The sequence below is a fragment of the Rhamphochromis sp. 'chilingali' genome, assembly GCF_963969265.1.
Source record: "Rhamphochromis sp. 'chilingali' genome assembly, chromosome: 2".
In the NCBI taxonomy this organism is placed as follows: Eukaryota; Metazoa; Chordata; class Actinopteri; order Cichliformes; family Cichlidae; genus Rhamphochromis; species Rhamphochromis sp. 'chilingali'.
Genome location: NC_137930.1, coordinates 17,113,877 through 17,131,081, shown reverse-complemented (window position 1 = coordinate 17,131,081; position 17,205 = coordinate 17,113,877). Strand labels below are relative to the sequence as shown.

The following is a 17,205-nucleotide window of genomic DNA, read 5'->3' as shown; positions in this document are numbered from 1 at the left end:
TGTCTATTAGTGTGCTTCGCGGTGCTTTGTACAGCCAATTTACATATTAATGTGCTCACTCTCACTTTCACATGCTAACATAAACCAAAGCCCACATACAGTCATTGAGAACAAAAAAAAATACAGACTGTAGAAAATAAAAAACAAAAATCACTTAGACATCAACTGGTGATTCATTTGTTAGAAAGATATTGGGGAGCTAGGAACTATTAATCATTCATATAGGCGGGCCATAGTGCTTTCTCCTATCCATTGCTTAACCTAAGTGGGCCATCATAAAAAAAACATTTTATAGCCCAATTATTGAAGACTATGTTACCGGTACAGTTCCTCCATTTTTTCTCTAAGTGGTTTCTGCTCATTTATTTGCATCCGACTGGCCGTCCACATCGTCTTTGCTTTACTCTTTCTCAGTAGCTCCAATTTCTTCATGTTTTCTTGTTTTCTTCTCCATGTTAGAACTGAAAAGAAGGAGCTCTCAGGTCCCTGAGTGGTTTCCAGACATGTATGAGGCTAGTATCCTCCCCCACACTGCATCACCACTCCAATGATAAGCAGGGTCTTTGGACAGAAATTGTCTCTTTGAGTTTTAATAAGGCCGACAGTTGATGGGATCTTTTTTTTTTTTTTTTGCTGCATAAATAATTCAAAACTACACTTTATCACGGAAATATGGTTACATTACTTAAAACTATGGCCCCGGTGATTGAAGAAAGTCATTTCTTTTTGAATAACTCAGCTTTTTTTTAAATGTCATTTTTGGTGTAATTGCATTTACTTTTCTAAAACATACCTTTTCTCTGCCTACCTTTCTCCCTCTCTTCTTTCTGACTTACAGAGGATGAGCTGCAGCTACCTGCTCTGCACTATCCTTCTCTTCGTGGCTGTATTGCTGGCTGTCACTGTAACTGGCACCATCCTTTTCATGAATCACTATCAGGCTCCGCCCATGTCTGATGGCCTACCCCACATTTCTACCAACCAGGATGAAGCCAATGCCCTGGTCACTGTTGAGAGAGGCGATGGCTCTCGCATTAACATCTTCATTGACCCCAACTGTCCGGATTACAACAGTAACTTTATGCGACTGGAGGGTGTGCAGACCTCATTGCTCCACTCACTGACCGACCACGACTCCGACTTGAAGTCTGTGAAAGGACAGGATCGGGCTCTGCTTGTCAGTCTGGCTGAGGAGGTGGCCAAGCTGTCAGCCCACGCAGGCCAACTGAAAATGGACTATGAATCTCTACGCAGGGGGCAGAGCAGCCTCGGGCAAGACCTTAACACACTGCAAACGGAACAGGGACGCCTCATACAGGTGAGACGCATAAGCAGAGAAACATTCCTTATACCTCAGTGTGATGTAAAGATCAATACCTCTTTCATCACAGCTTTTAGTTGAAGTATAAATATATGAAACCATCCAGAGTAGTAAGCATCTTCAATTTTTTTGTACTTATTTTGGCACATAGAAGATTAGAAAGGGTTTTATTTCTTAAGAAGAAAGGGAAATTCATGCAGTTTGTGGGAAAACTATCAGTTTTGATTTGATTGTTTGTTTAGTTGTTGTTGTTGTTTTCTTAATCAATGAACCAATTTGTGAACTGTATTTAAAGCAATGCTCCTAAACCCTTGGGCAACACCCAAGTCCTGACTTTAAGTACTGTACTGAGGTGTTCAAGGACTGGATTGTGACACATCTATCAATATGTATCGATTGTGACACCACCTTCAGGAGCGTGAGACAGCATTGGACTTTCTGGTGTTATTTAGTTACTTCCTTTTCCCGACTAGAGAATCCAAACACCATCACTGACTAATCAAATGCCAAGTAGACTGTGTCAATTTCTTTTTAGACTGTTAAAGCCAAATAACAGCTAATTTGAAGTGCAAATAGGGCTCATGTTCCACTGGGTACAACTCGCTCACTGTAGTGTTTGAAGACGAGGTCACGGGGGGAAGAAAATGCCCATCATGTTTCAAGAAACAGCAAACACATTTGCACATTAATGCAGTAAAACAACATAATGTTTCCCAGTGTGTAAGTCAGACTGAGCATTGGATGTAAACATAATTAGACACCTTTTAGTTTCGACTGTCCACATTGATTTATTGATGATACAATTCCCAAATGTGCGTGGAGAATCTTCACACTACATGGTCTTTTAATTTTGGCCCATCAGGCTCAGTCTCTCTACTCTGCAGTAAATAGATTTCATAGCTGCCAGCCATATAGCTCAAACTACTGAATTCATTCTGCTTCTGCCAGTCCCCCTTTCTTTTTCTTTTTTTTCTTTCTTTTCTTTTTCTTTTCTTTTTTTGTTAAGCCAGACCTTTAAAGCTCACAGATCAACATTGTATAAAAATCACCCAGAAACTCCCTAGATGAGTCTGCTCTGGACCTGTTGGCTAAGAAAACATGGGTGCTGATTGAGCACACAAAGAGAACGTAAAACGGTCCATTGCCTTTGCTCCTGTTAATTTCTGGTGTGGGTGGCATCGTGCAGTGGGTACTGAGGCTAAGTGGAGGTGGTACTAGCAGCTTAGACAGTCCAAGTGATTGATTTCCTCTTTGGAAGCAAGGCATGTGGTGCGCACATCCGCTGTTTCTGCCTGACACTGTGGTGTGACTATGTGATCTATGGGCCACCTGTGGCCAAGACGTCTGATTTATACGATGACACAGAGCTGACTGTGCCAGTGTTAGTAATGGCTCTGTGTGCACTGCAAGCCCCCTGAAGAACAGTTTCACCCAGCTACATAGGGAGAGGCCCTTCCACATCACCTGATGTACAGGGAAATGTGATTGCAGCGGGTTTAGGACCAATCTTTTTCGATCATTGAAAAACTGACATTCATTTTTCACAGTAAGTGCTTGCAGCCTCAAATAGAAAGGTACGCCAAAGCCCCCGTATTTGCATCCAAATAAATCACTGTGATGGGAAAGGCTCGTGAAATATAGGGATATAGCAATGAGGCAATACATCCAGCTCATGGTCAGGTTTCAGCACCAGCAGAACACAGGCGGTACTTCTCGTTAGTTCAATTTTCTTTCCTTATTTTGAAAAACGTAGCTAAATTTGACAGCGTTTACTGTGCTGTAATGTTACTCTAATCTAAAAACTTTAATTGGGAATTTAAGATTTAGAATTGTGAGCAATGACGTTTTGACCACCTGATAATGAATGCACATATCCATAACACTTTGTTCATTAGCCCATGTTCACATTTTAGATAACTGATTATTTAGATGTGCGTGCATAACAGGCTGCTAGCATAACACATCTGGAGCAAGAGCAGATGAACTACAAGCTAGGCAGTCGAAAACTCTGCAGTTCTGCCTCTGAACACTTTTGCTGAATGTTTTGACAGATTTCTCATGTTCCCACCTTTACAAGCAAAAGATCTGTTGCATTTGTGACAACACTGTCGGCATCGACTCTAGCAAAGTGCAACCGCACTTTTGAGCATTTCATTCTCTCCTCCATCTGCACAAAGACCAGGATCTGTGTGGTATGTGCGAGACAGAGCTCCCCTCGCCCCTCACATGCAGGCTCTGAGAGAGATAAAGAGACAACTGTCCTCAGGATAGGGAACAGGGGAAATGCCTTGGATTAATGGCTTAATCAGTAACAGAGGAGGTCAGATAAAATGTGAAAGATAACTTTTATGTACCAATAGTAAATCTATTTTCTTAATTTTTTCCAGTATTGAAAATAATACAGATAACATTGGAGCTTACTGATACTTAAATCGTTTTGCCCTGGAGCCTGTTTAATATCAGATTTCAGTACCCATTCCCATTTAGCATCATATTTTTGCTGCTGATCAAATACAGTTGTTAGGATAGAGTGCCACTGTTTCTGTTGTTTTTAGGCACAAATAATCATGGTACCCTGTTAAATTAACACTCTCTATTAATGTTACAGACAGGCAGGAATGATAATGTTAGCTGCCAAGGCTCCAATGTTAACATTATTGTTTTATTACTGAGCTGTAGCCTTTGGCAGCTACCTTAATGATAAAAGACAGCTAATGTTACTGTCAGGCAGTTGCGAATGGTGAAATGAGTAAAATTAACGTGTCCGTCAGCCAGGTTAACGTTAATGATAACTATTTAATACTTCAGTGTTGTTGGAATGGGAGCTTTACTGACCTCTCAGAATTCCTCATGAAGAGTAACTCAGTGTTATGAGCCTCAGCTACTTCAGCTGCCAGTGAGGGGAGGGGCTGTGCGCCTCACTGCCCACGGTGGTGCTATGTGAAGTTGTCCGTTAGCTGGAGGAAGAGAAGACTATCATAAATTAGTATCTAAACTGGTCGTCCATTAGTATCTGAGAGGTGATTTTTCTTTGACAACCCAGTTGCTTACTTGTTCAGAGTACGGCAGTGAGTATTCATTTGGAAAATATTTAAGGGCCATGAACAGAACCCTGGTGGACTCCAGTTTGCTTCATTGCTGAAATTCACATATGCAGTGAGGTGATGCCTATAACTTCTAGCTACAGCTTCATTCAGACACATGTGATTTATTACTTTCATTGGTGTGGCCTCACCAGCCTCAATGCTATGATGTTATAACAAGCCAGAATGAATACTGTCAGAAAGGTTACATTTCTATTTAGGTCTTTATTACACATACACATAAAGGTGTCACACCAAATTACTTATCTGTAGGTTTAAGCTTTACGTACTAAAAAATATAACTATAGTGCTTAATATTCTTGCACCCTTTTCTCAAGCGCCAACTCACTGATTTTGCCTTCTGTCATTTATATAACATAGTTGTACGCTGTAACTGAAGATTACACTTCTGGTTACCGCAGGGACCAAAAGTCAAGCTAACTTTTTAGTTCTTATTGTAAATTACCCAAGTCCCAAAGCACTCCAGTGCAACACCCTCACACTACTGCAGTGTAGATCTTTATTTCCTGTGAAGTGTTCTTACCGTTAGGGGTTGTCTCCATTAATCTTTTTTTTGTATTAAGTTAGAACCTGTCAGCAGCGGTATGAATTACATTAAACATTTTTAATGTATTTTATTTTTAGATCTGACCAGCAGTGGCAGCCCTGTGCATAAGCTATGATGTACAAAGTAACCGTAAAAACTGAAGGCTATGGCCCATTAACAGAACTCCAGCGCCCACAAAATGAGCCTAAATATAATGTTTGGCACAATATATGACTGCAAAAACTCAATGAGGAAAAAGCAACAAGGAAGAGTATGACTTGCTGATATCCTTGAACCACAGGTCACAGTTTAAACTGAATTATGTGCCTGTGGAATTTTAATGTTGTTGACAAGCAAAACTCAGCAATAGAAAACCGTATTGCTCAAGATGTTCATTAAAGTTGATGCAAGTACTGTAAATAGCTGAGGAGTTTAATATTTTCTGCCAGAAATGAGATTTAAAGAGCTTGAAAAGCTAAAGCCTCAGTCACAATCAGTAAAACTAAGACTAGTAATTGGCTGTTTATTGATTGTGGAAGGCTGCCAGCTGTCGTTGGATCAAATCAGCTACAAAGAAGGCGCCACACTAAAATCCTCCTTGTGATTCGGTCTCTCACAAATTGCATAGATGACACTTAACTTCTCATGAATATGCGTTAACTAACAACTGAGCTGTAGTGAAATTTGAAAAAAAAAAAAACATAACTTAAACTGGAAATACAAACTATTTTCTTTTATAATAAACATTTTTCTTTTCCTCCTGAAGCCAACATGTTTCATAAAGGAGCAACTTTTACTTTGAAGGCAAAATGGCCTTCATTTCCTGCATAACACTCTTTATAGTTTCACAACTGCTTAGCAAGTAGGTGTGCATATGCATCTTTGTGTCCAGTTTCACTGAGCTACAGCACTACAGCAAGCAACTGGTTCCCACCACTTGTTAACCGGTTGGGGAATGCACATTTTCCTAGGAAAAGTTGGTTTCCAGGGGGTCGCTGACTGGTCTCTAAGCCTGTGTGACTGGGTTTATATTAATTTAATAGATTACAGTTACCAACCAGTTTCTTGGTCTGTGTGACTATGCTCTATTAACAGTAGGTATTGATGACTTCATAAAAAAATCAATTGCAATTAACAGTTTAAAAGGAATAAGGAAAATGTATGTTTTAAGAAATAATTGAAACAATACAAATGCTAAGATAACCTTTATTAGTCCCACACGTGGGAAATTTGTTAATATACCATATTAAGCTTTTAAAAATATCCAAAATACAGTCAGTAACAATAGGTCATTTGCCTCTAACATGAATGGGATCATTTAATTCAGTGGATTAAAATTAGAACTGATGACTGTTTTTGTTAAATCTAATATTTTGTAACAAAACACAAGACATCATGAATTTCTAGGACTGTGGAAAACAACTCTGAGACAGAAATGAAATGCAGTACTTATTTATGCATGTGTGGGCCTATTTCGCAAGTGAGACTTAGGACAAGTATAGCAGAGAAATGTTGAAGAGCCATTGCACGTCTTTATTTCATTAACAGTGATTTAATGGCATAGCTGGGCTCTTTGCACTCCACCCCAACAGCAAGCTACATATAGAAAAAATCAAAATCCTTATCAGATATTACTCATATTTGATATGAAAACATCCTGTTTATGTATGAAGGCTCTCTCAATCATCAGGGTAATCTTTTATTCATCGTTTCTTTGCTTCAGAGGCCTCATATATCTAGAATCGCTGACTGTTTAATTAAATGGATACAGGATAGGAAGAGGTCGGCCTAACATTTATGAAACACTTTAATACAGCGAATTACGTCAAGCCCTTGTTGATGGTCAATTTAAGCACTGCTGAATTGCTTTCACATAAGATGTTGGCATATCTGTGAAAAGTATATGTAACTTTTTCCCCCTTAAAAGATAAAATGATTATTTTAAAACTGCATTTTTGTGTTTACATGGGTTATCTTTGTCTAATATTGAAAGTTGTTTAATGATCTGAAATATGTAAGTGTGACAAAGATGCAAAAAAAAAAACAGGAAAGGGGACAAGTACTTTCTCACACCGTAAACTCACAGGCCTGTTAACTAAAGATATGTAGTAAGATGTGTTACAGTAAGTTACAGGTGTTTCCTTTTTCATTGGAAATACTTTGTGGAACCATTTGTATACTACCCCGGTTGTCTGCAAATGAACTGTCACTGATTACGCCGCTTGAGCGCAAAACAAAATCTTAATGTTTTCCTTTTGCATTTTAGACCTGTTTGAAATTATATCTGAGGTTCGGAATAGACAGATATGGCTGAGAGTTTAAATTATTTCTAATTTGCAAAAGGAGAAGAGGGTGACTTTGTGAAGTGAAGATGTCATATTATGCAGATGGTGACTAAATGACATTTTGTAATTGCCCTTTCTAGCCTTGCTGTGCCTCTCTGTTCTGTGACTCGGCACCCCAGGGATGAGAACGGACTCTTTATTGTGTTTTGCCACAAAGTTTCAGCAGGTCAGCATTTAAGTTTGCAGTTTTAAGAAACAAAGCATCAGATGAGAGTGGATTTTATCGATGGTGAGAAGCAAAGAAGCTGATTTTGAGTGCGAGTGCACTGCACATTATCGTCTGAATTGTGTTAAGCTCTAAATAGGAACACTTACTAACAATTTGACTTTAACCTTGACTCATGAAACAAGGCTCCATGTGTTGAGTGCTGTGGTGTAACTGATTTTGTAAGACTGTGCAAAGGCTGCCTAATGAGAGGTAATTACTTCATGATCCTAATTGATGTGTCAGTCAAGGCTTAGCATTAAGACCACAGACAATCCTCTGTTTTTGGTACGTACAAACAAACACAATTAACTTTTAAAGACAACACCAGTAATAATGTTAAATGTGCACAAAAACAACATTTACAGGGTAACTCAAATCTTTGATAATTTCCCTACCTTTCTCATTTTTAAAAATGAATTTTTCTGACCACACAATGGGGTTGCTTTTGCAATATGCTTTGGGTCATTAACCATTTGTATTGTGAAGCACTGCCTGATCAGTTTTGCAGCATTTGACTGAGCATTGCCCAGTACACCTTTGACTTTATCCTGCTATTTCTAGAAGCAGTTTCATCATAAATATATTCTAGTCACAGGTTCAATTGGCAACCATACATTTGCATGCTAGAAGATTGCCTTCACACCATGTTTGACAGATGATATGGTATGCTTCACATCATTAGATCTCTTTCCATCCCTATAGGTTCTGCTTCCCATCATTCTGATACAAGTTTTATTCATCCAAAGACTACACACACTCTTTTAAACATATTCTGGCCATGTCCAAGCCGACCTTTTTGACTTGACTCAATATCATAAAAGGGTTATTCTTAACCAAAGAAACAATTCTGTGACCCTGAAATAACAATCTCTCAAGCCTTATTAAGAATTTGGCTATTTAGCTGTCTCTCTGAATTTTTCACCCTAATAATGGCCTAACTTCCCTCCCTGTGGTCTCTTTGGACCTCGTATTGATAGTACCTGTCACCAGTCACCAAATCAAGTTCAAATCTTTAAATTAATTCTAGCTCTTAATATATAAAGTCTTTGTCTGTCCACACACTCCTTCTAGACAATCAATAGCTGACCAACCAAACTTGCCACACAGGTTCATCTTAGACCTCTGAAGGTTTTGTCTACATCAGGTATTATGACACCATCATGCTGCCTAGCAACTGCTTAGCAGCCGGCTAAAATCACGAATTTTTCAACACTTTATAAAATATAAAAAGGGTCACATCATATCAATTTTACAGCCAACAGTGCAAACAGGCCCAGCAGTACTGTAGCATGGGCATGTACTAGTCTGTTTAATTTGGCATAGGATCATGAGGGACAGACCTTACTTTGCTATGAATCTCCTTGTCAGTAAATTCACCAATTGCTTTTCAGCCCCTTTAAAATTGAGGTCTGGTATACTTGTTAAAGCCCTTAAATTAAAGCTGAAAGTCTGCACGTCGATTACATCTTGACATTTGATTTCAAATCCACTCTAGTGGTGAACAGAGGCAAAATTACAAGCTGCATCATTGTCGAAGTAAGTACGGACCTGTCCCTGCACTTGCAGTTGTACACATCAAACTGTCTTTCTTGTATCTAGTCTAGGTGTAGAGTAAGTGATACCTGTATGGAAGGCATGCGTCTTCTTCTTTTTTTTTTGCTTTTAAATTAAACACAGCATGCTTATACAGATTCAACTTAGGACAATTACTACATTTAGCATTTGTGAACTTATAAGCATGGAAAAAGGAAGAAAAAAGAGGAGGAAAAAATATAGCAATATTAACTAAATAAAGAGTAAAATAAAATAAAATAAGAAAATTCACGCGGGGTGTGAGGCATGAATTATGAGCAGTTCATTTTTAAGAATTCTAGAAATGGCTGCCAAATCATACAAAAACTCGCCAGTTTCCCCTTTCTATCACTTATCTGTTCCACCCTGGCCACAGACACCGTCTCATTAAGCCACCTTTTAAAACACGGGGCCGAAGAAGACCGCCACTGTAAAAGCATACGTTTCTTTGCCACCAGCATGCCCATTGTAATTATCTGTTTTTGTGAAAAGGAAAAAGATTCGATTGATGCAAATGATCCAAGTATAGCCAGTGTACCATCAAGTGGTACTTTTTTCCTAAATTGGTTTGAAAACCACGTAAGAATTTGGCTCCAAAAAGCTTTCAAGACAGGTCAATGCCAAAATAGATGTGCAAGGGAACCTTCACCGATATTACTTGTATCACATAAGTGGGACACAGAATTATAGATCCGGTTAAGTTTAAGTTTAGAAAAATGTGATCTGTGAATGACTTTAAACTGGATTAATTTATATCTGGCGTTTATTGAGCCTTTCTGAATATTGGTAAAAAAGTTTGACCATTGGTCCTCAGACAGAGGAACGCCGAGGTCTTCAGCCCATGTACTCCTAATTCAATCAGAGTCAACTGGGATTGTAAAGCACTTGACAAACTGAGATATCAGATGTTTAAAATCTGCTTTCCGAATTATATCAAAGTAAGTATGACTTAGTGGCTTCAGCGGAAAGTCTAAAAAGTTTCATTGAACAAAAGGCATGCGTCCTCTTTGCACTGACATGGAGGCATGCATGTAAATGTGTCTTTTTGTTTGCAACTTTGTGTTGTGTTTGTGCGTGAGTTAAACCCCCAGTGTCACCGTGATATTATTTCATTTTAGGTTGCTGTGCCTCAGAGGTGTGTTGCATGGTTATTGAGGGCAGGGAATGGCCACTGGGGTTTCTAGCTAATGCAGTTTTAGGACCCAAATATAGCTGCACAGACATACGTTTGATAGAAGATTCTGAATCCCCTATACATGTCTTTGAACACTGCAGGTCTCGGTGTGTGTTTGTGGGTGTGCATGTGTGCATTTGGGTACAGGTAAGATGAAAGAGAGGGAATGAGATGAGGATTGTGTCCGTGTACAAATAACAGCCAGACTATTTCTCCTGTCTGCACAATATAGTGTGCAGTGTTCTCAAATGGAGCTTAAGTCCTGGCTGTGCATACACTTTGGCCAACTAGGGCAATGTGTGAAAACAACCTTTCTGCAATGAAAAGCACATTAAGGGCTGCAGGTATGTGGCCGTGGCAGATCAGAGAGGTTACACTGATCTTTGCAAGTCCTAGCATACATATTCATCAGCATCCTTCCCACAGGGCTCTTTGTGTTTCACAGCATAGTTGATTGCTGGGAAGCATTACCAACACATATTCTGAGTCCAACCTGGAAAAGAGCCAACATGAACGTGGTAAAATACATCGAGTCTTGCATTTAACATACGAATCCCAATTATAGAAATTGGACTGCTAGAAATATTCAACCATAACATCTAGATCATCCTTGAGAAGACAAAGGAGGAATTTCAAAGTCTGCATATGTAACATTGATTTTACATTGGAAAAGTTCAGAGAATATAACATTTTAGTTTGGGTTTATGAAGCGGGTAATTATAAATGCATCTTTCAAAGCTACACTGTTAAAAAAACATCCTAAAACAACGGTAATATTCCGGCAGCTGGGGCGCCAAAATACGACCGTAAAATAACAGAAAATAACTGTTCCATAAAAATACGGTTATTTTCAATAATGAAAATAGAGTTTGTTGCGCTAATTTGACATGGGATTCTGCCTTTTCCAAGTGCTTTTAGACATTAAATTAGGAACATTTTTACGCGATCAAACAATGAAATTACCTATAAACAAGGTCACTGAATGTGGAAATATGAATCATAATACGTAAATGTACAGAAATATACAGTTAGCAGTTGGTTTAAATAATAATTGATTGCATGCCCTGGGACAGACTGACAGAGGCGAGGTTGCCATATCGCTCCATCGGCCCCTTTGGCTATCACTAGTAGGCGGTAGGTGAAGAGTCTTGACCACGGACACAACGACGGCGAGTGTCCGAGCCGGGGCGCGAACCGCCAATCTTCTGATCACATGGCGAACTGCCAACTCTTGAGCCATGAACGGCCTAACTAGCAACGATAATAATACTTATGTGATGTAACACAAGCTTATAGGGATCATGTTATATACTTTTCCATAGCATTACATTTGAATTCAACAGTTCAATCTTTCAAATAACGGACAGATATTTGTGAAATCATGATACATCTGTGAATGTATTTTAACAATCTAAATATGCATATGTACAGACAGATACATTTAATAATCATGACAATTATGTTGTATTACATTACAGTGATTTAACGTTAATTTACATTCAAAATGTGAAGTTAAAGTCTATTTACGTAACTTTAATGATATTCTAGAAGAACAGAGCATTACTGTAAAATGCACAGTAAAATGCCTTCATATTAGAGTTTTTTCCTACGGTCGCAGCGTTACCCACAACCTTGTTGTTAGTTCACATTCATTGGCCAATGCTTAGCGTCATGTTATTTATATTAATTGCAATTCCTACCTCTACATTTCTTTTTTCAAAATATATAATTAGCACAGCGTGACCGTGCAATGTTTTACATTGTGGCATGCAGAGAAATCTTAACAAAGTAGCTCACAGAGAGAGATTGAGCTTGTTATTTAACCCCAAGCTGGTAGGGGGAGCTCCTTATTAAAACACTTGCCGGTGCTACAATGTGCCTCAAGGTTCAACAACAGCACAACAGAAGTCACTCATGGTACAGCACTCTCTCTACAAAACAACAACTGTCAGTGACTCTGCACCACGGCGTAAACACAACATTCAAGATAACAGTTAAAAGTAACGTAACCATAAACAGTAGAACAAGAACATCTAAACAGCAGCACATGTCCCAAGGCATGATGGGAGACATTTCTGGATGTATTTTTACGATCTAAATATGCATATGTACAACAAAATATATTTAACAAACAAGTAAATTGTGTTTTATTACATTTACAGTGATGTTATGTTATTTTACATTTGACGTGTCAGATCACAGTCTACTTATGTAAATGTAATGATATTCTAGAAAAACAGTACACAACTGTAAAATACACAGTAAAATCATTTGACATTACTATTTTTTGGAACAGTGTAGACTCTTCAGTCCACTTTGGTAGTGATGAAATTCATAAATCTTCCTTATGTAGCTGTATCTATAGTTGTACTGACAAATATGAGGAGATTAAAGGGAATGGCATTATTTCATTTGAGGATAAATTATGTTACTGCACTTGGACTCTGCACCTGGTTAGCTCCTGCCTTCCAGATAATGTGTAGTACGTGTATTGTTTTCACATGGTATTTGAATCCAGTGCAGAAACCACTGACAGTGCACACTTTTCTGAAGAGGGGTTTGTTATGCTGCCAGAGTGTAAATACACTTCTGTCAGGAAACAGTCTAAGTAGCATTGCTATTCCATATGCATTAATTCATATTTGGAGGTATGGCTCTGTTCTGGGACTCCCCAGCTGTTCTATTTGCATTTGTAGAAAGATTAAGTATGGGAGAGCACACACCTCCTCCCCTTCCATTTATGGACATGGAAAGCAGGAGGCAAAGATAGATTAAAGACACTGAGCATGAAGGTGGAAGTGGGATTGCAAAGGGGCTTGCCTGTATGCAGGTTGATGAGGCTTAAATAGCATTAATCATTTTATATTTACCATATCAGCTAATGTTGGCTGGCACTGACATCAGCTGATCTGCGGGGATTGCTGGCTGAGCTCAACTCTGCAGCTTGCCAGAACTAATGTCATGCTCAATTGATTGTTTATAACCGAATAAATTCCAGCCCTTAAGAGGGTCCAAAACAGATTTCTTTTATGAAAACTTCAAGAACCACATTTTACTTTAAGACTCACATTCAGTTTTACTATGCATATCTAAACAGTAATGTGTATGACATGTTCAAAAAGGTAGAAGAAGCCTGGCTGTCTAGGAGGTAGTAAAAAACCCTCGGAAAGCTTTGGGAAATGGTCTGAAGCAATGTGCAGAGTAGACAGTTTAAAAATGTTCAAAGTAAATAGAGACGACTGGCTTGTGTGCATTTGCATTGTAATTACGAGTGTAACGCAACATATATTTAAGTGTTTTTCTCTGTCATTCCCTGTTTGTGTGTTGCAGCTGCTGTCAGACAGCCAGATCAACATGGTGAAGGTAGTGAACTCGGTTAGTGATGCTCTTAATGCCATGCAGAAGGAGAATGTGGGTCTGAAGGCACGTGTCAAGGCTGACTTACAAAGGGCACCAGTCAGAGGTGCCCGCTTCAAGGGCTGCTCCAACGGTAAGAGAAATGAAGCATGGTTGGACTTTATGTATCTGTCCTGTGGGCTTGGATTCTTATACACTCAACAAAAATATAAACGCAACACCTTTGTTACTGCTCCCATTCCCCATGGGATGGACGTAGAGACCTAAAATTCATTCCAGATACACAATATAACCATCCCTCCCAAACAGTGGTCACAAATCAGTCCAAATGTGTGGTAGTGGGCACATCTGCCATATTGAAATAATCCATCCCACCTCACAGGTGTGCCACATCAGGATGCTGATCTGACATCATGAGTAGTGCACAGGTGTACCTCAGACTGCCCACAACAAAAGGCCACCCTGGAATGTGCAGTTTTTTGCGCTATTGGGGGTCTGGGGACCCAGAACCGGTCAGTATCTGGTGTGACCACCATTTGCCTCATGCAGTGCAACACATCGTCGCATGGAGTCTATCAGATTGTCAATTGTGGCCTGTGGAATGTTGGTCCACTCCACTTCAATGGCTGTGCGAGGTTGTTGGATATTCGTGGGAACTGGTACACGCTGTCGTATACGCCGGTCAAGCACATCCCGAACATGCTCAATGGGTGACATGTCCGGTGAGTATGCTGGCCATGCAAGAACTGGGACATTCTCAGCTGCCATCTGCCCTGAACAATGTGAACCATGATTCATCCGTGAAGCGCACACCTCTCCAACGTGCCAGACGCCATCGAATGTAAGCATTTGCCCACACAAGTCTGTTACGGCGACGAGCTGGAGTCAGGTCAAGACCCCGATGAGGACGACGGGCATGCAGTTGAGCGTCCCTGAGACGGTTTCTGACAGTTTGTGCAGAAATTGTTTGGTTGTGCAAACCAATTGTTCCAGCAGCTGTCTGGGTGGCTGGTCTCAGACGATCTTGGAGGTGAACCTGCTGGATGTGGAGGTCCTGGGCTGGTGTGGTTACACGAGGTCTGCGGTTGTGAGGCCGGTTGGATGTGCTGCCATATTCTCTGAAACGCCTGTGGAGACGGCTTATGGTTGAGAAATGAACATTCAATGCACGGGCGACAGATCTGGTTGACATTCCTGCTGTCAGCATGCCAATTGCACGCTCCCTCATTGCTTGTGGCATCTGTGGCATTTTGCTGTGAGACAAAACTGCACATTCCAGGGTGGCCTTTTGTTGTGGGCAGTCTGAGGTACACCTGTGCACTACTCATGATGTCAGATCAGCATCCTGATGTGGCACACCTGTGAGGTGGGATGGATTATCTCAATATGGCAGATGTGCCCACTACCACACATTTGGACTGATTTGTGACCACTGTTTGGGAGGGATGGTTGTATTGTGTATCTGGAATGAATTTTAGGTCTCTACGTCGATCCCATGGGGAATGGGAGCAAAAACAAAAGTGTTGCGTTTATATTTTTGTTGAGTGTATGTAAGGTTTTCTTTTTCTTATATTCTGTTTTTACCTTTGTCTCTGTATATGTAATGTATACATCGACACATTTGACCTTTTCAAACTCTATTCTGCTCCCCGTCACGATCAGTCCTTCTCTTCTTCCATCTCCACCATTCATCAAAATTTTATTCCACAGACGTGCGTCTACCATCGGTCTTCCCACATATTTATTCAATCCAGCATCTCCTCGTGATATCAATATGTTTCTCTGAGCTACATCTCATCCACCTCATCCACATTATCCACTGGCCTTGGTAGAGATGTGGATTTTTTTTTCTCGCTCTCAGCATGAGAGATGACTTGCATGGCCACCGGGCTGTGTTGCTGAAAGGCAGAGAAGGGCCTGAGGCATCATCCCATTGGAAGGCTTTCAACCAGGCATAGTACACCCAGTGGCATCCCCCTGTTGGATTTGCGCTGTCTTAGGTAGCCAAGGTCACAGATTGAAAGCTGCCCGTGTATAGCGGGTACGATGCCAGAATAAAAGAGCAACCATTTGTGTCTTAGAGGTACAATTTGAGAAGGTGCAGGTGTTTACATAAATCTGTAGACATAAAGAAGTAGGCATCGTCTAGGAATTGCATAACAAAGGGATATTTTGAAGTTCAAGTTTTGCTTATGCTCTAGAATGCTTTATAAAAAAGTCATGACTAATATTTAGTATATTTATTATATACTTTAATATTAATATATTGCAGGCTTGTAACATCATCAACCTAACTGTTGCAGCTGAGTAAGTTCTCCTTGATGCTGATGATGGGTTTCTAAATTAAATCCAAGTACCATATTTATTTATTTTTACAAATATAACATATATACTGTTATATTTTAGGTAAGTGGGTCAACGATGTTCAGAATTTTTATATTTAATGTATCGCATTTTACAAATGTATCTATAATACATTTAATATAAATACTAATACTTAACAGTTATAATCAATTTGATCTGGAATCCATTTAAGCGTCACTGTTAATTGGAAAGCAGGTCTTTAGGTTGAATAACACTATTGGAAACATTATATATTCTTTAAAATTTAATCTGTGACAAAATTCATAGTCAAAACTCAGAAACTCACAGTCAACTCAAGGTTCAGTTCAGAGGACGCCGCGCTAAGGCTCTGTCCATGGCGCCGAAGGTTTTAACCAGTGTGCCAGTATATTGTTTCATGATGATGGCAAGAGTTGTCATCCAACAATATGTAATACACTTCAGTTTGGCTTTAATCTACTGTCTCCTGGCTATATATTAATGGCAACAACATCCGAGACAAAAACATTAAATTCTCCTATTCAGTCAGGAGATCATTAGTCAATTTATGAGCCGCATTGTCATAGTCCTGTGTCTCCCACCGAGCCGGCATCTCCACCCCTGGGAGGGGCCTCAGTGTTCTGCTGATTGCTCGCACCTGTGGGTAATGAAGCCGGGGACTCATAAGGCCAGCACACTCAACCTCTCTTCGCCAGATTCTCAGCTAACCCTACCACGCACCAAGTTGCCAGACACAAATCTCCGCCAAAGAGCTCCAATCCGGACGCTGGACCTCCTGACAGTCCCACGGGCTGTTCACCCGACTCACCTGCCTGCCTCCCTGCCTCAACGCCAGTAATTTCGGACCACTCACCTGGCCCACTCACCCCTTCATGCCACTACAGACCACCCACGGCAAGTACGCAGTACTAAGGAAGATTCAGAACGAATAGCTTGCCCGTATCTCTCCCGAACCATACCTGAACGTCTGTACTCTATTTACAGTGACTCTGACCCTTGCCCTGGACCCAGTTTGACTCTCCCTCCAGCCCAATCCCCGGAACAGCTGTTTCCACAGACCAACAACCAGATTGCTTTCTTAGCCCAGGCTGCTTAAAACCCTTTTGGTTTAATTGTGGCATTTAGCACTTGTTAAAGTCACATCCCAGTTTTCCTGATTGTGAACACTTACTGAGAAAACAAAAGTTGTCACTGAAACTACTTACGAGCATTTGAGTCCTTTCCCTTTTGAGGCGGCCTCGGCCGTGACACGCAT

The 17,205-nt window shown here is 40.1% G+C and overlaps 1 protein-coding gene across 2 annotated transcripts in view; it reads left to right on the top strand.

The window, feature by feature from the left end:
* Positions 1–17,205, top strand: part of fibcd1b (fibrinogen C domain containing 1b) — a 124,946-nt gene that overhangs the window by 35,952 nt on the left and 71,789 nt on the right. For both annotated transcript variants that reach the window (XM_080874887.1, XM_080874886.1), the window contains 2 exons: positions 839–1,318; positions 13,581–13,740. In XM_080874887.1, the coding sequence (XP_080731013.1) occupies positions 839–1,318; positions 13,581–13,740 (640 nt within the window). The remainder of the gene's footprint in view (positions 1–838; positions 1,319–13,580; positions 13,741–17,205) is intronic.